The 21115-nt window shown below is 40.2% G+C and overlaps 1 protein-coding gene across 1 annotated transcript in view; it reads left to right on the top strand.

Moving 5' to 3' along the window:
- LOC126463715 (DNA-dependent protein kinase catalytic subunit-like) overlaps positions 1–21115 on the top strand; it is a 475012-nt gene that overhangs the window by 314507 nt on the left and 139390 nt on the right. The window contains exons 35-36 of the mRNA XM_050096185.1: positions 2529–2623; positions 18023–18155. Of these exons, the coding sequence (XP_049952142.1) occupies positions 2529–2623; positions 18023–18155 (228 nt within the window). The remainder of the gene's footprint in view (positions 1–2528; positions 2624–18022; positions 18156–21115) is intronic.

The raw sequence follows: 21115 nt of genomic DNA, 5'->3' as shown, positions 1-21115 counted from the left end.
AAGGGAATGCAGGTCACTCAGATCCCAGATGAGAGGATCCACCTCTTGAGAGGACAAGGGGAGGAAAAGGAGGAGACACATCACAGAATGGAGTTGGGAGGAAAAGTTCATTGGTAGCACTGTTCCAACTTTCAGGCTAAAGAGGATAAGAACAGAGTGGGAAGTAAATATAGATATGAGCAATGAATAGTGTGATTACACCTATGGTGGTGAAAAATAAGAAAGAATGGAGGAAGGAGAACAAAAATGAAAATGTAATAGCAAGAAATAAAGTAATGAGACATAATAATATGTATAAAAAATAAAAGAAGATTATGATCATGATAGAAGACAATGGAGAGTGTCTTAACAGAGGTTAAGTCTAGGAGGGTGTCGGGATAAGGTGATCTATTTCAGGGCACGTGTCTGTCTTTGGAATTCAGGGAAACTAGTATCAGGTGGGAGTATCGGGGTAGCCCTTAGGATGAAGAGGCATCTACATGTACTTGTTCATTTACACTTACATGCATGCTGTGCAAGCAACAATATGGCATGGCGATGTGTACATTACACCACTACTGATCATTTCCTTTCCTGTCCCATTTGCAAAGAGAGCAGTGGAAAAGTGACTGTCTACATGCCTCCATACGAGCCCTAGTTTCTCTTATCTTATGTTCGTGGTTCTGACACGAAATGTACATTGGCGGCAGTAGGATTGTTCTGCAATCAGTTTCAGTGCCAGATCGGTAAATTTTCTCAATAGCGTTCCTTGAAAAGAGCGCTGCCTCTCCTTCAGGAAGTCACATTTGAGTTCCAGAAGAATCACTATAATACTTTCTTGTTGATTAAACCTACTGCTAACAAATCTAGCAGTGCACCTTTGAATTGCTTTGATGTCTCTCTTTAATCTTTCCTGGTAAGGGTCCCAGACACTCAAGCAGTATTCAAGGATGGGTTGCACTAGTGTAGCATTCAGGTCTTTTCTGTCATACAGGAGAGTGTTATTTTTATTGCTTTTACTTTTTTGTTCCCCTCTTTTCCTTCTTTCTATTTTTTTTCCATCCCTACTTCTTTACTTCAATATTCATTTCTCTTCATATAATCCATCTTTACTTCTCATTATGTCCTCACAACAGATGGGTGACTATCGACCTTACGTCTGAATGATAAGCCCTCCCTTTTTAACCTTTCCCAATGTGGTGGAAATAATCATTGGCAAAGCCAGGATAGTGTGTGCAATTTGCGTGTGTGTGTGTGTGTGTGTGTGTGTGTGTGTGTGTGTGTGTGTGTGTGTGTGTGTGTCAGCAGCAGTAAATACTTCATCTGCAGAAATGCTTTGGCTCAGCATTTCTATACCTTAAATTATTTATTTCACAACAAATATCAGAATGTGTCACATATTTTCTCCTCAGTTTTTTTCTCTGTCCTGGCAAATCAACTCCTCACTAGAGTGCAATATGTAATGAGACTACAGTAATAGAACATTCTTATCCATTTGTGCGTGTGTAATGTCTACTCAAAGAAACATTGACTATGAGATTAGATTACATTACTGTATATTCCATAGATTTATAGCAATGAAATATTTGTGGATGTACAACAAATGAGAAAATCAAAATAAATATGTTAGACAAGATTTCTTGCGCTAGTATTTAATGCCAATTCCACAGATTCTAAGTCAAATACAAGTAAATATATACATAAAAAGCACATAAAAATTCCAAGATGGTCATAGAAATGTATGATGTCAAAAGAAAACCATTATAACATTTGTTTATAATTAAATATTACTGCAATTTAGAAAAATACAAACAGAATATTTTACACTAAGTGTATATCAATTATTAGTTCTGATACTACCTATTAATTCATCGATAGCCAAAGAAGAGCTGACCAGCAGTACCCCGAAAGACAGTGGTTGTACTATATTTTATTAGCAACTAATCTTGTCATGGTTGATTGAAATTATTAAAAATAAGTGTTCTTTAATAGTACTGCTAAGTTATTAACTATGGGGTTATTATTTGTAGTGTTGATTCTATGAAGTGAATATTTGGTTGAAAAATTAGGATATTATTTGTAATGGATTTTCTTAAGAATGTATTTAAAATAGTTTTCACAAAATGGGTAATTTTAAAGAAAGTTACATTTTTTGGCCGTATCTTGTATCAAATCCGGACTTATAATTAAGGAAGTTTGTACTTCTAAGTTCTGTCTCTGTTGCTTCATAATAGTAATTAGACACACATTTACTGAATTAAAATGGCAACAATCCTTCTTTGAAGGTCAAGGTGGAAAAGGAAGTAAGGAGAGAAAAAATGGAAAGAGGGTTGAATAATATGAAGACAAAAGGTGAAACCACCTATAGATATAACTTCATACAATTTTGTAATTTATTGTAGAATTAACAAGGATGGTGCATTCATCAGAAATATAAGTTTTAATAAATTCAGTTTAATGTCATATGTAGTTTTCAAGTGTACAAAATGAAAATTGCTAGCCTGTGTTATTTATAATACATCCTTTTAATCTTAATTAATATTCTTCAGTGCCTGGCTCATCTCTCCTCGTGGGATAGCATCAGTGCTGAAATAAGGCATAATGAGCTAAACAATAACTGGAATGAGGTTTGGTCTGAACCATGGTAAGTTACATGTGATGTCTGCACAAGAAATCACTAAAATAATTGTTTATTGTATTATGTTCTTTCTTTTAATTATTTGTTTAGCCTCTTAGTAACAAATATATTGATGCAGGATTTGAGAAGTATTGTTAAGTGGAAAAAATATAAAGGCAACAACAGTGTATACAAATGATTAATGTAGAAATTAAAGGTAACGGTGAGATATGCAGCATGCAGAATATAATTCGCTGCCACTGACACTGCTGATAACAGCATTGCTGAAAATATTCTCTTCTGTTCATATGTTCAGTGAAAACATGTAACTTGGATTTTATTCTTGATGTCCAAAATGAGACATTTCTGAAGTAATCTTAATATGTTACAAAGTTTATTTAAAATTTTTTACATGGTTTTCCCACCCAAAATAAGCATCAATTGGTGCTTGTAGGAATATTGTGTTTGAGGCCTGATGAAACTTATGATTGTCAAATCCCCACTGACACAGCTGATTGTCCTCTGCTTCATAAGAAGTTGAAGTTTGTCAACACTGCTTTGTTTGCCATTCACTACCCAGTAGTTATCATGAAACTAGTTGCCTGTTTCCTTTAAACTTACTCTAATTTGACTATGTCTAATATGAATGAACTTGGGCTCATTGCTCTAACTCCTATTTTCAATGTATATTACTTTTACAGACCAAGAACAGGAGTAGACAAAGTGCTGAACACTGTGGCACAGTGCATCTAACTTTTCACTCTCTGAGTTGAATCTTATTCCTGTTGCATAGGTTGCTAATGTTAAGATAGGACTCCAACCAGGCAAAAGAATGTCCCCAATGTCACACAACCCTAGTTTCCCTGGCAGAACTCTGTAATCCACACAGTCCCAAGCCCTTAGTAAGATTACAGATAATATGAACTGGGTAATATTTTGTTTTTAGCTCTACTAAAATTAAGCTTGTGATATCATATAATGCTGTCTCAGCACAGAAGCCTTTAAGAAAGCCAAATGGAGATTTTCAGAAACTTATTCTCAGGGAGATTGTTGAGCATTCTGTCACAGGAGACTAACCCAAAAACTTTGGACTATGTGCAGAGGAGGGAGATGGTTCCATAATCAGAAATCAGTCACCCATATTCACCTCCATAAAAGGAAGTTATCTATCCAGTTTTTTATTAAGCAAACCCTGATTTTTTTGACCAGCCACAAAGGCAACTCAAGGTTGGCACTGTTAAGTCGGCATGAGATCCTAGCACTCTGGCTGAGACACCATCGTTAGCAGAAGAGCGTCTGCCTTTCAACTACCTAACAATATTTTTGTCCTTTTCAAGAGATGATTTGGCAAAATTGACATAAGCTGATGGGGCATGCATGCCTGTCCAAATAAATCCTATGAATTTGCTTTTTGTCAACAAATTTTTGTACCCGTGTTTTCAACCACTATTAGGAAAAAAAGTCCACTGAACCTAGCAGTCAACAAATTTGAACTTCATTGTTTCACTGCTGTTGTCCTCCAAGAGTAAAACATCATTTTCATTGCTAAGTTTATTCACTTCCTGCCCTACTCTAGTTGTGTTTGTACAGATGTGGAGTTTTTTTTCCCCTCTCTCCATAGTACACGGTCTCTGCTCTTTCAGTTACACGCTGAATAATTTTGCAATACTGTTTGTACTGCATTCTTAAATCTTGATTAGAGCTAGTCCCCTACACCAACTACAGCTCACTCCTCATAATGCAATACACCCAATTTGCATGTTTGCCCCCCTTCTTCTAGGCATCCACTCAAATTGCCCCTGACATCTCAGAAAGAAAAACTGGATTAATAATTTTGCAACAACACCTCCACAAAAGAATTAAGTTTTTGTCTTGAGTAAACTTCTTCCCATTTTTCAACCTACAAATTCTCCCTAAATAATGTTGGTCGACATTTTCCATCCTGTGGAAATTTCCTTCTCTTCTATTCATATGATTTATGGGGGTGCTTTATTGCTGCTATCCAACCACTGTGGCCAGATAAAGCATTTATTGTGGCATCCATTTTAATTGACCTGAAATATTAATATCACCTTCTTCTGAAAGCTAATTGTTCAGAAGTGAGATACATCAGTGACTACAGCAAAAGCAGAGTAAGGCAGATAAATTTCTTCTATTACCTGTGTTTTAGTTGTCAGGTGCAGAGCCGTTGTTGCATAGCAAATAAGATTGGTGCCAGTTGACCATGATAACCCAACATGACGCAGTGATTAGTGTTGCATTGATCGTGACAAAATATAGGGTGATTCAAAAAGAATACCACAACTTTAAAAATGTGTATTTAATGAAAGAAACATAATATAACCTTCAGTTATACATCATTAGAAAGAGTATTTAAAAAGGTTTTTTTTTTTTTTTCGCTCAAAAACAAGTTCAGAGATGTTCAATTTGGCCCCCTCCAGACACTCGAGCAATATCAACCCGATACTCCAACTCGTTCCACACTCTCTGTAGCATATCAGGCGTAACAGTTTGGATAGCCGCTGTTATTTCTCGTTTCAAATCATCAATGGTGGCTGGGAGAGGTGGCCGAAACACCATATCCTTAACATACCCCCATAAGAAAAAATCGCAGGGGGTAAGATCAGGGCTTCGTGGAGGCCAGTGATGAAGTGCTCTGTCACGGGCTGCCTGGCGGCCGATCCATCGCCTCGGGTAGTTGACGTTCAGGTAGTTACGGACAGATAAGTGCCAATGTGGACTCTCCATACAGTTGATTGTGGAATTTGCAGCTCTCTGCTAGCTCTGCGAGTCGATTTTCCTGGGCTGCGAACAAATGCTTACTGGATGCGTGCTACATTTTCATCACTCGTTCTCGGCCGTCCAGAACTTTTCCCTTTGCACAAACACCCATTCTCTGTAAACTGTTTATACCAACGTTTAATACACCACCTATCAGGAGGTTTAACACCATACTTCGTTCGAAATGCACGCTGAACAACTGTCGTCGATTCACTTCTGCCGTACTCAATAACACAAAAAGCTTTCTGTTGAGCGGTCGCCATCTTAGCATCAACTGACGCTGACACCTAGTCAACAGCGCCTCAAGCGAACAAATGTACAACTAAATTAAACTTTATAGCTCCCTTAATTCGCCGACAGATAGCGCTTAGCTCTGCCTTTTGTCGTTGCAGAGTTTTAAATTCCTAAAGTTGTGGTATTCTTTTTGAATCACCCTGTATTTAGACTGCCAGGTTCAGTTTATAGAGTGCAAATTTGCACATAATGCCACATGAATAGTGCTCATATCAGTATGTCACGAAACCAATCTCATCCCAATGTAATGAAAACTGAAACCCTCCGCCACACACCGTCGGGTGGCTTGCGGAGTATGGATGTAGATGTAGAAACATAGAAAAAATGTCTGGGCATATCACTAGTGACAGTAGTTTTGTTTATGATAAAATAAACAATAAAATGTATCTAAATACAGTGCTTGTGATTCATAACAAAACAAGTACAGGAAAAGACTTCCTTACATTCAGCAGGATGGAGATGGAAAGGGAAACACACAAGTCAGGAGCTGATACATGCCTAAAAATCTATGATTAAAAATACTTCAAGGATATTAAAAAGGGGGGGGGGGGGCGGGGGGAATTGAGGTTTAGGGTTAAGCATACTAAATTAATTCATCACACATACCAATCTCCGCCCCCCCCCCCCTACCCCTTTCCCTTTAGTAATATTGCCATAGGGGCAAACCAAAGATGGACGTCATTTACACAAGTTTTCCTCGATCAGACCTATCCAAGATGAAATCTAAATTGAAATTGCCACATGCAACCACTCCCCAGGTATTTCTACTAAGTCTTATTAAAGTGCGTGTCATTTATGTTGGCAGCTGAGTTTAGGTTCGTTCTGCGCATCTGATGTCACAAAACACAGTCAGCCAATGAACAGAGAACGACGTTGCCAGATCTCGACTGCAGTGCAGAGCATGGACGAGTGTCTTCAGTTTTAGAAACGTTCAGTCATAAATAAAGTAACAGAACAAAAACAATGTCTTGATAGCAGACTTTCTTTTATACTGCTTTTTCGCAATAAAGAACAGCGGTAATTGTTTATTTCCTATTGTACTTCGACGAAGCGTGAGTAATTCATAGTTATACCAACAGTGTTTGTCAGTATTTTGCGTGACGTGTTACAGTCCTCATGGCATCCTATAGGCAGACAAGCCGTGATAGCGTAATGGTGAAGGTGTTTGGCTTCTGTGTGAAAGGATATCAGTTCAAATCTTGTGTGGTGCTTAATATTTTCATTATTTATAAACAATATCGAAGTGCCTTACTTCACGAATTATATTCATTTGAATGTAATTTTTTGAAATTTCTAGTGCTTTGTCTCTTCATTAACCCTTTCGCTGCTATAGACACGTGCTCCCCGCATTCCGCGCTGTGGGCGATTTTGTCATCACTGCATTGCTCGCCTGTGCAGACACATGGTGTTCCCACTGCTTTGACACGCTTATCATTCGATTTCACAAAAACTATTTGGCCCAAAAATTTGATTTTTACACGTCTTCTTGACTGATACCTTCCCCCCATAAATGACTTAATTTTGTTTCTATGTTCAACGCAGTTATTATGCAGCATTAAATGTAGTAAACCATTGCACGAAATTTTGAAGAGTTTGCAGAGGTAGAAGTCCATAGCGTATACTTTCTGTATGGTCGATTTTAGTAGCCACAATGTTGAGAATGAAATGTGGACAAGATACCTAAATTTCATATAAAATTTACTGTATAACGATATCTCATTTAGTTTAAGTACCACATAGGTGTCGTATGTAATATTGAGAAATATTCCGTCTTTCGCGACTATAATAAAAGTTTTATTTACACCGGACGCGTTTGGCTTTATTTTAAAGCACTTCAATCAATGAAAGGTATGGCACATACAAAATGGTACTCATGTTCTCTTTCTTGTTTTTCTTCCACAGTCACAGTTTTACCAATGGCACTGAAATATATTCCTCTTCTACAACTGTAATAAGCGACTTATTTAGACCAGACGCGTTTTTCTCTTTTGAAGCATCTTCAGTGGACAGTATTTTGTCTCCTCCATTGCCAAGTCACCTTTCGTAGTTTTGTGCTGCGGTAACACAATATTCAACGTTTGTGTTGGCTGATCAGTGTTTTAGCAAATAAATGATGTTTGTGTGTGCCACACACAAAAATTATATTTGACATAGCTCAGAGCACTTCACTGATAGACGGTATATTCGAGTCCTAATGTTTTTGTAAGTCCACAGTTTTGTTTAATGTATTTTGTCTACTTCTTTTTGATTGATTGAAGTGCTTTAAAATAAAGCCAAACGTGCTCAGTGTAAATAAAACTTTTGTTACAGTCGCGAAAGACGGAATATTTCTCAATATTACATACGACACCTATGTGGTACTTAAATGAGATATTGTTATACAGCAAGTTTTATATGAAATTTAGGTATCTTGTCCACATTTCATTCTCAACATTGTGGCAACTAAAATCGACCATACAGAAAGTATACTCTATGGACTTTTACCTCTGCAAACTCTTCAAAATTTCGTGCAATGGTTTACTATATTTAATGCTGCATTATAACTGCGTTGAACATCGAAACAAAATTGTCATTTATGGGGGAAGGTATCAGTCAAGAAGATGTGTAAAAATCTAATTTTTGGGCCAAATAATTTTTGTGGAATTGAACGATAAGGTGTCAAAGCAGTCGGAACACGATGTGTCTGCACAGGCGAGCAGTGCAGTGACAAAATCGCACACAGCGCGGAATGCAGGGAGCACGTCTTTGTAGCAGCGAAAGGGTTAATGCAGCCGTGGTGGCTTTACTTTTACTTCATGAACTGCGCGCTCCCCCCTAAACGTAAGCTTGCGAACTATGCTGTACTATGGCGCTGCTTCTATTGGTGCGTGCGTCGTGTGCAACTGGCAACAAAGCAATCTCCCGCGTCTGGGCGGGCATGCGCAAGCCGCCAAGATAAAAGAATTGAACTATAATACCCCCAAAAACTGTTAAACAAAGTTCAAGACACTTCTCACTGGGGTCCCATAGACTTTCAGAACCACTATGTGGCATGTTTCCAAGTGTGTTACTGAAGTGCAGCACTCAAAGGTCTGCTCAGTGTAGTATTACATGAGGTCTATGGGCTGAAAGTTTACTTTATCCTCAGTGTGTATAACCACTCCCCCTTTTCTCATATTGCGCTCACACAATCTGATACCCACTTGCATCCATCTAGGTGCATCTGTTCAATTTCTGTGACTTCCAAATGATGCTCTGTCACACAGAGCTAAACATATTATGGTTTTTACGCTATGTACTGGCAAGCTGCCTTCTTCTTCTTCATCTTCATCTTTTTCTCCAAATAATTGTTCTAACTCTGTCATTAGTAATTTTGCAGCTCTGTTTTTTCAAATACACTCCTGGAAATTGAAATAAGAACACCGTGAATTCATTGTCCCAGGAAGGGGAAACTTTATTGACACATTCCTGGGGTCAGATACATCACATGATCACACTGACAGAACCAGAGGCACATAGACACAGGCAACAGAGCATGCACAATGTCGGCACTAGTACAGTGTATATCCACCTTTCGCAGCAATGCAGGCTGCTATTCTCCCATGGAGACGATCGTAGAGATGCTGGATGTAGTCCTGTGGAACGGCTTGCCATGCCATTTCCACCTGGCGCCTCAGTTGGACCAGCGTTCGTGCTGGACGTGCAGACCGCGTGAGACGACGCTTCATCCAGTCCCAAACATGCTCAATGGGGGACAGATCCGGAGATCTTGCTGGCCAGGGTAGTTGACTTACACCTTCTAGAGCACGTTGGGTGGCACGGGATACATGCGGACGTGCATTGTCCTGTTAGAACAGCAAGTTCCCTTGCCGGTCTAGGAATGGTAGAACGATGGGTTCGATGACGGTTTGGATGTACCGTGCACTATTCAGTGTCCCCTCGACGATCACCAGTGGTGTACGGCCAGTGTAGGAGATCGCTCCCCACACCATGATGCCGGGTGTTGGCCCTGTGTGCCTCGGTCGTATGCAGTCCTCACCTGCACGGCGCCAAACACGCATACGACCATCATTGGCACCAAGGCAGAAGCGACTCTCATCGCTGAAGACGACACGTCTCCATTCGTCCCTCCATTCACGCCTGTCGCGACAACACTGGAGGCGGGCTGCACGATGTTGGGGCGTGAGCGGAAGACGGCCTAACGGTGTGCGGGACCGTAGCCCAGCTTCATGGAGACGGTTGCGAATGGTCCTCGCCGATACCCCAGGAGCAACAGTGTCCCTAATTTGCTGGGAAGTGGCGGTGCGGTCCCCTACGGCACTGCGTAGGATCCTACGGTCTTGGCGTGCATCCGTGCGTCGCTGCGGTCCGGTCCCAGGTCGACGGGCACGTGCACCTTCCGCCGACCACTGGCGACAACATCGATGTACTGTGGAGACCTCACGCCCCACGTGTTGAGCAATTCGGCGGTACGTCCACCCAGCCTCCCACATGCCCACTATACGCCCTCGCTCAAAGTCCGTCAACTGCACATACGGTTCACGTCCACGCTGTCGCGGCGTGCTACCAGTGTTAAAGACTGCGATGGAGCTCCGTATGCCACGGCAAACTGGCTGACACTGACGGCGGTGGTGCACAAATGCTGTGCAGCTAGCGCCATTCGACGGCCAACACCGCGGTTCCTGGTGTGTCCGCTGTGCCGTGCGTGTGATCATTGCTTGTACAGCCCTCTCGCAGTGTCCGGAGCAAGTATGGTGGGTCTGACACACCGGTGTCAATGTGTTCTTTTTTCCATTTCCAGGAGTGTACATTCACACCCTCCTAGACTTAACCTCTGTTAAGACACTCTCCATTGTCTTCTATCATTACCATAATCTTCTTTTATTTTTATACAGGCAGTGTTCTTGTTACACTGAACAAGCAATCTCTTTACCAGAAACATTCATCAGACCACATCGCTTAGATAGAAATTCTGGTTAACCCATAAAAAAGCTTTGAATCTGTTGCTAGATAAACTGGCAAATTATTTATAAATACCATCAAACGGGGTGATTTTGGACACCGGGGCGAATTCAGACAGTATGGCTTATTTACTCTTTGTTACTGCATATAAACAAAGAGTTACTTATTTTAACGTCTGTGCGCCAGTTATTTTAAGCACAAGATTGCGTTTATCGCTTTAGCAAAGTTTTACTTTGCGTCAATTGTTTCCCTTGGTGAATAATTGATGAACAGTCTCAGTATTAAAAATCCATGCACTGTCATAAAGTGGATACTTTCTATTGTTGTGCCGAGCGGGAAGTTATTGTAACCATAATTGTCGACATGCTCAGTAGCTAACTGCATTGAGACAATTTCTGTACAAGTTTGTCGAGTTTCTCGTGCAAGGTTATATAATAATGACAATTTTTGTAAAACTGTGTACTGTGTGGGGTGATTTCGGACAACGCCAAGAATGTATAAGAGCAGGAGAGGTGCTACAGTATGGTGTAATTATGACCTGGAACTTTTAGATAAAGCTGTTCATGATATTCAGAGTGGTAAATTGTCATACAGAAAAGCATGTGTTTTGTATGGTATACCTAAATCAACCCTACAAAATAAAGTGCAGGAAGCTCATCCGAAAAAAATTGGAGGACAGCCAGTGCTAAATAAAGAAGAAGAAGAAGAAGAAGAAGAAGAAGAAATGTTGAAGCATGGTATCTTGAGGGCTGCATATTGGGGATTTCCCTTCACCAAATTGGATATTAGATATTTAGTTAAAGGTTACCTAGATAAATCTAGCCAAAAAGAGAAGAAATTTTGTAGTAATTTGCCAGGAGAAGAACGGTTGCATTTATTCCTCAAACAACAGTCACAGTATCTTTCCGTTCGCTTAAGCAAATAAAATTAAATGAGCTCATGCAGAAGTGAACAAAGAGACTGTTTATTCAAATTCTTGCAAAATGAAAACTTATGGAATGATGTAATGAATTTTATATATTACAGATATCACTTATTCGTAACAAAGGGCTATCTTAAAATGTGTAAGATGTCACCAAAATCAAATAAAAAGCATGTAGAATTTAAAAAAAAAAAAAAAAAAAAAGGCAGTAACTGTCTGAACTCGTCCTCTATATACTGTAACTTCGGACAGATATTTAAAATACACACGTGTCCCCAATCGCCCCAGTCCATGGGGTGACTTCGGACACTTTATTTAACTGCCTCAGATAAATATACATACACTTTCTGGTTCTGGAATATTTTATTTGTTACACATATACCTTACCGCTTCCATAACAATCAATTTAATCTAACCGTATATATATGAAAGTTACAATCTAAATAACAACAAAACTGTCCGAAATCACCCCATTTGATGGTATTAGGAAAAGTGATGGCCCTAAAGCGAAACCTGGGTAATATGTTGTTATTTTTTCTAATTGTTGAGATATATATGAGAACAAACTTCTAGCTGTTGTAGAGGAGATTTTATATATAAAGTCTGCATATGAAGATATGTCCAGAAATGGTCCACTTCCATGTTACAAGGAGAACTCATTGTATTAACATTTTTAGTTATTCCACAATTGATGTTTTTTATGTTGTTAACTGTAAAAATTAGACTATGATGACCACAATATTCAAAGTACAAGTTGTGATACATTCCATCAAATATAATTACATATTGTAGTGAATCATTTGTGTCATATCCATAACCCATGCAAATATCTTTACCTCCAACTGTATACCAGTTTTGTGAACAAGACTCATCATTTAGTACTCTCACAAAAAAGGTCAAATCCTCGATCTCGATGGTTGATCTGCTGGTCCACTTCAACATGTCCATCTTTGCCAGATTGTCATGATCTTGGATATAATCTGCAAATGTATATCAGGGGAGATACTGTGACATCAGGTGACCATACGGTTCATGTCGTGTAAGTAATCAGTAAGAGTACCTATGATGTAGGAAAACTACAGTGTGACAGATAAAAAGTGATTACTTGTAACATGGACACAAACCACTGAGGAAATAGATTCTTATGTGAAACTTTGTCTTCTGTCACCTCTGTGTCCTCTAGAAGTGTCAAATTGAAATTAGGGTATTGCATTCATATGGCATTGCTGGGCCGCCATTCATTTCTGATCCCTCAGTTTAGATACAGCTCAATTTTGCACAGGTGTGAGACAACAGGTGGGTGGCCCTTCCATATAGTTAAGGAAATGTGGTGATTGGTTCCGTATTGCAGCCACATTGAAGAGGCTGGAATGCATTTTGAATTGAGATTTATTTTTAGTTGTAGTATTTCCATGTTTTATGAATAAATTTCTGGAATCCTCCAAGTATCACCACAGCGATTGAATATGATGTTGTATAAACAATATTAAAGTGATTATTGATTGTACAGTGTTAGTTAAAGCCATTGAGTTTGTTGTATAACTGTACACACCAGTCTCGACTACAAAGCACATTCAAAATTTGGACTCACTAAAATGGGAGCACTACTTAAGGCAAGTATGAGAACATCAAATGTCACCTGCTGGGTATCAGTCCTCTGAAAGACTTCCCCTCCATGATGCTGCTGACTCAAGGGGTCCACTAGTGGGCGAAATTTGTTATAAATTTCCTAAAGAAATTTATTACATTGATGAATCAAGCTATACCTTTCTCAATTTTATGTTGGGGGAAAATTCTGGATAGCTTTGGTTCACTCCTGACTAGTCTTCACACCAGTGGAAGGAATAAATGTCCTAAAAAAGCAGTTTCCTGAGGGCGGAGATCAACTTTGGATGGTTTAACTGTCAAGCTTGCTTGACACCAACGAACGAAAACTTGCCTGACATTTTCCAAATGTTCCTGCGATGTGTTAATGCTACATCATCCAGATAGTTATAAACACAGTTAAACTTAAGATTGTCCAAAACTGCATCAGTAGATAACCCAAATGGAACACAATTGAATTCAAGTAAATTCTAACTGATTCAAAATGCTATAAGGGATTTAGAGTCTTTTGCTAGGTTGACCTGATGATAAGCTTGGTTAAGTTCTGACACAGTAAAATAATTCTTTTCAGTGAGCCACGTGAAACAGTTGTCTAAATCTGACAACAGAATTGACTGCAAAATCACCTTTTAATTCAGGGCACCATAATCTATGACCAGCCAATAACCCGTGCCATTCCGCTTTGGCACCGAAAAAATGGACAAAGCATAGATCAGTGACTTAATTATCTTCAGCGAGCAGCTTATCAGTACTCTGATGGAGCTCTTTCATCTTTGGAGGGGACAACTGATATGGTGCTTGGCAAACAGGTTTACTATCTGTCAACTGTATCTGATATTTAACCTTATTCACAACCCCCAAGCTGTCGGTTAGTACATTAAGAAACTGCTTAAGCCCCTTGTTTCAGATGAGCAACATAAAAGTCAACAAAATTACTGGGGACATATTAACGTCTTGGGTGCAACTATGCTCTCACAAGCTACAAATCAAAGCGAACTGAAATCTGAAATAGGACTGCATGCCCAGTAATCAAGAACGTAGGTAGCCCTCTCAATAAAGTTACAACCTACTAAAATATTAATGGAAAAACTGCTGACAATATCAAAATTTACTGATTGTGATAACCCCTGAATTCTCACACTACCATGTGCACAGCGTACTAATGGCTGTTCCTTTCCATTGACCACACAGTACTGCTCATTAGACTAGTTGTAAAGACAGCAAATACATATATTGCAGCACTTCAGATATCAGTCACAATGTGGGATCAAAATATTACTGCTTGAGTCTAATAAGATGCACACAGGTTCGTGATTAATAGCAGCACAGACAAACAGTAGAAATAGTTTTGCAGTTGTACTCAACTTACTACATACCTTCATCGGCAACTCCTTTCTGCGCCAGCCCGTGTTCCTTTGGCACCGGCTGTTTCAAAATTTCAGAAGTCCATTTGGATACTCTCGAACATCTGGGCTTTCCACAATGATAACAATTTCTAGTGTATGTGGGTCGAGTCATTCGTGCCGGCCACTGTGGCCAAGCAGTTCTAGGTGCTTCAGTCCAGAGCCGCGTGACTGCTATGGTCGCAGGTTTGAATCCTGCCTTGGGCATGGATGTGTGTGATGTCCTTAGGTTAGTTAGGTTTAAGTAGTTCTAAGTTTTAGGGGACTGATGACTTCAGATGTTAAGTCCCTTAGTGCTTAGAGCCATTTGAGTCACTCTCCTGCTTGTGGGCTCTTCAAGTTTTAAAGGACAACAGATTAGCCTGACCCCTGGCATCCCATCTTTCAAGGTCAGCAAAAGTACTGGGTTTATCGCTAAACGCTATATGTGAATGTTCTTCAGGTCATATTCCCTCCCTTTCACTTCAGTAATCTTTAACCTCAGGGCCAAAATGGTGATTTGAATTTGCTCAATGTACTGAATGAATAATTCGTTTCCTCTACTCAAACAACCCCAAGTTAAAGAATATATCATTTGAAAAATAATTGAATAGGCAGTTCTAAGTATATCCACATGGTTTTGTAATTGAATGGAGAACCACAAGAACTTAACAGTTTAATAACCATCTTCGATAAGTAAACTGCCAAAACTCTGAATTATGGTCAGAATGTGGTTAGGTAATATACAGCTGCTCTCATAGAAGAGGGTTGTTTTAGGGATGAGACCAAACAGTGAGGTCATCAATCCCATTCGATTAGGGAAGGAAGTCGGCCGTGCCCTTTCAATGGAACCATCTCGGCATTTGCCTGGAGCAAATTAGGGATATCACGGTAAACCTAAATCAGGATGGCTGGACGCGGGATTGAACAGTCGTCCTCCCGAATGTGTGTCCAGTGTGCTAACCACTGTGCCACCTTGCTCGGTCATAGAAGAGGATTCTGCCTTACTGTCAAACAATACACCTTGCCATTCTAATACATTGGGTCAAACATACAATTGCATAACTTCATCCTGTAATTCATCAATTAATGGAATTTGTTACTTGCCCATAATCACTGACTTTAAGCCCTGAACTTTGCTTTGAGCCCAGGAAGGGTTATTACACTCCAAGAAGTCAGTGTTCTCCCACACACCGTGACAATGCAAACTCACACTTGTAGCAGCACTTCCTTTGCCAACATGGGCTGTCTGCTTCAAGTCACTGTGAACAAATGCCCAACATAGTCACACGCACAGCTGTGTGACACAGCCATCCTCCAATTCCGCCCGCTGGCCATGTATTCTCATATGATACTTGAATTGTTTCTTTTTTAGTTAAGAAATTACCGATATGCCTCTCGATTCCATAATTGATAACAATGAATCTACAACATGAAACAAAAAAGGATAGACTTTGCATATAATAAACTTAGGAACCAATAAACATCAATTCTTAATCTATAATAGCCTAACTTATTAACAATTGTGTTCCCACCACCAACAACTACACCACCCAGATAATCATGCTCTGCTACCATTGAAGGGTTGAGAGTGATGAGCAGGGAGTGGGTGTTGCTGGGCCAAGAAAATATTTATTCCAAAAACACAGTTACTTTATTTGTTCAAGCGAGTACTGCACTGACACATGAAATTTCATCGGCTTGAGCTTGGGCGACACAGTCAGGAGCCGAGCTCTGTCACAAGAAGTGGATGCAGGCTCCACCTGACTCATATGATAAGGTCATGCAGTAACTGGCCATACTATAACATTCAAAACAAACTTATTAAAAGCTAGTGATAACAAACTTACACAATGAAATACATGAAAGTAGATCATTCCGTACAGGCGTCAGAGCTCTGAATGTATTCTCATTAAATTTTAAAGTATTAACATAAAAAAGCTATGGAGTGGAAAATTAATAGAATTATCAAACTTCAAAACACAGAACAGTGCCTTATAAGTTTATAACAGTACTGAATACAGAACTAAAATTAGATCATACTGCCCTATCATTACAGAACCTGATGATGCTTGGCAACCAAATAAATCTAACCAGGGTAGTCTAATCAGAACACAAGTCACTGTTGACCAAGTACCATAATGCTGAATGAGTGTTCAAAAGCTTCTCACTAATTTGTCATCAGTGGTCACTGTTGGTGCAAGTTCCTTAATCCAACTGCCCAGTGTTTGACACTAGCCGGAGCAATAGGGCTGGAACATGTCTTTCTAGAAAACAGTTGAGCCAGTGCATTGCCTGTAACTTGCTAGTCTCCACAGTATGTGGCCAGCAGTGTTCGGCAGGTGCCCCCTTGCATTTATTAACTGCACCAGGGAAACCCCAGATGTCATCAGAAGGAAGAGAAACAGTTGAGGCACACATTATCTAGGGGCCACTCTAGATGTGACAATCAGCTTTACAGAGCTCTTGCTGATAACTGCCACTAAGATGAAGACAAAAGAATAACATCATGCAGCAACATCGTAGTATGCAATGTGGTCCACCAGCTTCAACACCAAGAGCTTCTACTTTTGGACTGGTGTGTTTGTGGCAGAATTCTGCATTAAAATATGGATCAACAGCTGATACACCAAATGCATAGACACACAGCCCAACCAGACTTGCACAACACAAAAATAGACAATAATACTCCAACTTTCTGGTTTCCTATTCTTAGCCATATAGCTCCCCCATTCTTGTGACAAGAATCTGCTTTCAAGCAAGAGTTTACAAAAATCTTTTAATCTTTATTTCCCCGTAGTTGAGAACATTCCTGCACTCAATAAAAGCAGTCTTACTCTCATCATCCACCTGTAGAAGCTTCAAAGACTTTTGTTGGAAAATGGAGTAGCAATAACAGAAATATGAATAAATAAAAGAAATGTGGCAGAACGTTGCTATCCTGGAACAGCTTAAGATTGCCTGCATCTCATCCATGCCACCAGATTTTGAAGATCACCTCAAGATCTGGCTACAGAGCTCAAACTAAATTCCTCATATATCTGCTCTAAAACCTTTATTTGTTGGTTCTTCTTCTTTTTCTCCCCCCACCCACACCACCACCACCACCACCACCACCACCACCACCACCACCCTCTCCCTCCTCCTACAAATGTTTGTTTGCCCAACTTCAGAAACAGAATTATGTTCAAAAGTCTGTAGGTGGTCTCTTGGTTATATCTTCAGATACACTCAAAGTATTGACTGTGACCTGTCTAGTTTTGAGTTTATTCTCACTGTATCCTTTTTAAATGCACTTGTTCCGTGGTATTAACATAGCAATTTTACAATAAATCGAGAAATACATTTTTGTTTTTGGAAACAATATTGGAACTGTGCCTATGTATTTTTTATAGTACAAAATGTAATGTGGAGAAATTTCAGTATTTTATGTGTTGACTGACCATGTTTAGCTAACTAGTTTGTAGTTAATTTACATAATCCTTTATTGTTTTCTTGAAGGTACACAGAGAAAATGCTGCCTTTCCTGTTTGCAGCTCAGACACAGCTTAAGTTAAAAGGATCAGATTGCTCTGAATTTGAAAGCTGTGTTGAAGAATGGCTAGCTGATGAAGAAAAGAAATCCACTCTAGTGGTGAGGAACTATAGTTTTTGGTTACATTTTTTAATTTATTTTTGCAGCATGCATCATTACAATATTTGTAACACACTTACTTTCTACAGTGCAGGCATACGGTGTCAGGGCTGCACGAGTTCCGGAAATCAGGGAATTTCAAATGTGTCAGAGAAATCAGGGAAATATCAGGGAAATTTGGAGAAAATACTGGGAAAACCTCATTTTTGTCTCAGTGATGAAATTGTTTCTTTGCTGAGATGTAATTCATTGTTAATGGATGGACGCAGCTGAGTATGTGTGATGCTTCCCTACTCCCTCATTCTTACCACTTCTCCCCATCCTACCATTCCCCTCAGCTTGCAGTCAGTGCTGCCACCGCTTCTTGCCATTAGCCTAGCAGCTGCCAACAAGAGGCAGGGAGGTGTGAGCAGTGGTTTGTTTGGATCTGATTCTCAGAGACTGGTGATACAGTGGCCTGAGTCAGCGGTCATATGTGCATTATTTGTGTCTGAATGATTATGTAAAAATGTGTGTGCTCTCATTTTCTGACAAAGGTTATGGCTGAAAATTTAGTTGTGATAGTGCGATTCTTTCCTACTTGCTTGTATGCGGCTCAGCGATTATCTTCACAATGATTTGTTACCTACTCCCATTAGTATTGATTCTCTGAGTATTCGCGCAATTTATCTGTTGCATGGGTTGACGACCATGGTCTCATTTTATCAACATGGTGTCTGTGACACTTGACTAGCATGCCATATGAATGGACATAGACAGTGGGCCGAAACCGCAGGCCATTTCTGCATATATCTGTAACGGATTGGGCCTGCCGATCTGAAGCCCATTGTTTCCCACTAATGAGCAGGCCCTGCTGGTTGGATCTAGCCTCATCGATCTGCCCACAGGCCGGGTCTGTTAGTGTGCGGCATAATGCAATGGATTTTCGTGGTTTATCCATGGACCCAGGACGGCAGTGTTCCTCAGCAGGCCAGAGCCCATGGGCAATGGATTTCAGAAATTGCAACTGTCTCACTACAAATACATTATACAATGTAGTGTTTTATAGACTTTTATTTATTGTAGTATATCATTTTGGCACTTTGAAAGTAGTTCGTATATTAGAGAGTATGGATGACAAGCAGAAGAAAATTGTGGCAGTCACTGACAGTTTGTACACTATGTACTCATATATTTCTCAAAAGAAAAACCACACAATACCAGTAAAATGAAATGATCGTGTGGCATTGATGCCTTGGAGGCTCCATCTGGGGAAGTTTGGCTGCCGCGCTGCAAGTCTTCATTCAGGTGACAACACATAAGGTGACTTGCATGTAGGTGATCAGGAAATGATGATGAGGACAACGCAACACCCAGTTCATGAGCAGAGAAAATCTCCAACCTGGCTGGGAACCAAACTTTTTTAAAGAGGCGTACTTTTTCCTGAGATCATTTCTGATATCAAGGAAGGTATTTTAAATATGTCTTGCGACTCCAAGGAAATGCATATTTTTATCACCAAATGTGTTTCATTTTATTGAAATAAAATAACATCTGTGGTCTTAATGAAACACATGTACCATTTGGCTTGCTTTCTCCATCTAAAATCAGGACAGAGAGAGAGGACAGAAGTAGAGAGGGGGAACAGACTACTGCGTGCATTGGCAGAATGAAGGTGTACATAGTGCTGGAGTGGGAATAGGGAAGGGGATTGGTAGATGGTAGACAGGGACTAGTGGAGGTTGAGGCCAGGAGGTTGTACATGTACGTAGGAACGAAGAATATGTTGTAGGGAGAGGTCCCACCTGTGCAATTCAAAAAAGCGGGAGTTTGTAGCATCCAATGATGCAGTGTGTGAAGCAGTCATTGAAGTGAATCACGTTGTGTTTGGCAGCATGTTCAGAAACTGGGTGGTCCAGCTGCCTCTTGGCCATAGTTTGACAGTGGCCATTAATCCAGACAGCCAGCTTTGTAGTTGTCATGCACATGTAGAAAGCAACACAGTGACTGCAACTTAGCTTGTAGATCACATGGATCCTTTCACGGAACAGCCCTGCCTTTTATGTGAGAGGAGATGTGTGTGACGGGTCTGGATTACGTTGTAGTGGAAGGATGTTTGGGACAGGTCTTGCATCTAGGTCTGTTTCAAGGATATGAAACATGAAGCCACAGAGTGGGATTAGGGGTGCAATAGGAATGGACAAAAATGTTCCATAGGTTCAATGGGTGGCAGCATGCCACAATGGCGAGAAGCAAGGGGGGAGGGGGCGGGAATAGTGGTTGGGATGTTCCTCGTTTCAATTTCAGGGCATGACAAGATTTAGTAAAAACTCTGGTGGAGGATGTGATTCAGTTGCTCCAGTTCTGGACAGATGGATGGTTGGTACTGTGTCGTGTGAGGAGGGCTTATTTGTAGCCCCACAGTGGATATGTGGATGGTGGTAGTGGGCTGTATAGACAAGGCATGGAAGATATCTTTTGGAACAAGATTGGGAGGGTAGTTTTGGTCTATGAAGGCCTCAGAGAGATGCTTGGCATATTTGGAGAGGGATTGCCTGCCACTACAGATGCAACAACCATTGGTGGCCAGGCTGCATGTAAGGGGCTTCTGATATGGACTGGGTGGCAGCTGTCAAAGGGGAAGCATTTGTAGGTTTGATGTGCATGGAAGTATTGATGTAACCATCATTGAGGTGGAAGTCAACACCAAGGAAGGTGGTTTGTTTGTTTGAAAAGGACCAGGTGAAGCAAATGGGGTAGAGGATATTGATGTTTTGGAGGTATATTCATAGTATGTCCTCACCCTCAGTCCAGATTATGAAGATGTTCTTCACCTGGTCCTACTCAACCTACAAACCACCTTCCTCTATGTTGACCTTCACCTCAAGGTTGCCTGCATCAGTACTTCCATCCACATCAAACCTACAAATAACACCTCCAATTTGACAGTTGCTACCCATTCCATACCAAGAGGTCCTTTC

The sequence above is a fragment of the Schistocerca serialis genome, chromosome 1 (assembly GCF_023864345.2).
Source record: "Schistocerca serialis cubense isolate TAMUIC-IGC-003099 chromosome 1, iqSchSeri2.2, whole genome shotgun sequence".
Taxonomy (NCBI): Eukaryota; Metazoa; Arthropoda; class Insecta; order Orthoptera; family Acrididae; genus Schistocerca; species Schistocerca serialis.
Note: the sequence above shows the minus strand (reverse complement) of the source record. Positions and strands in the feature narration are given on the sequence as shown.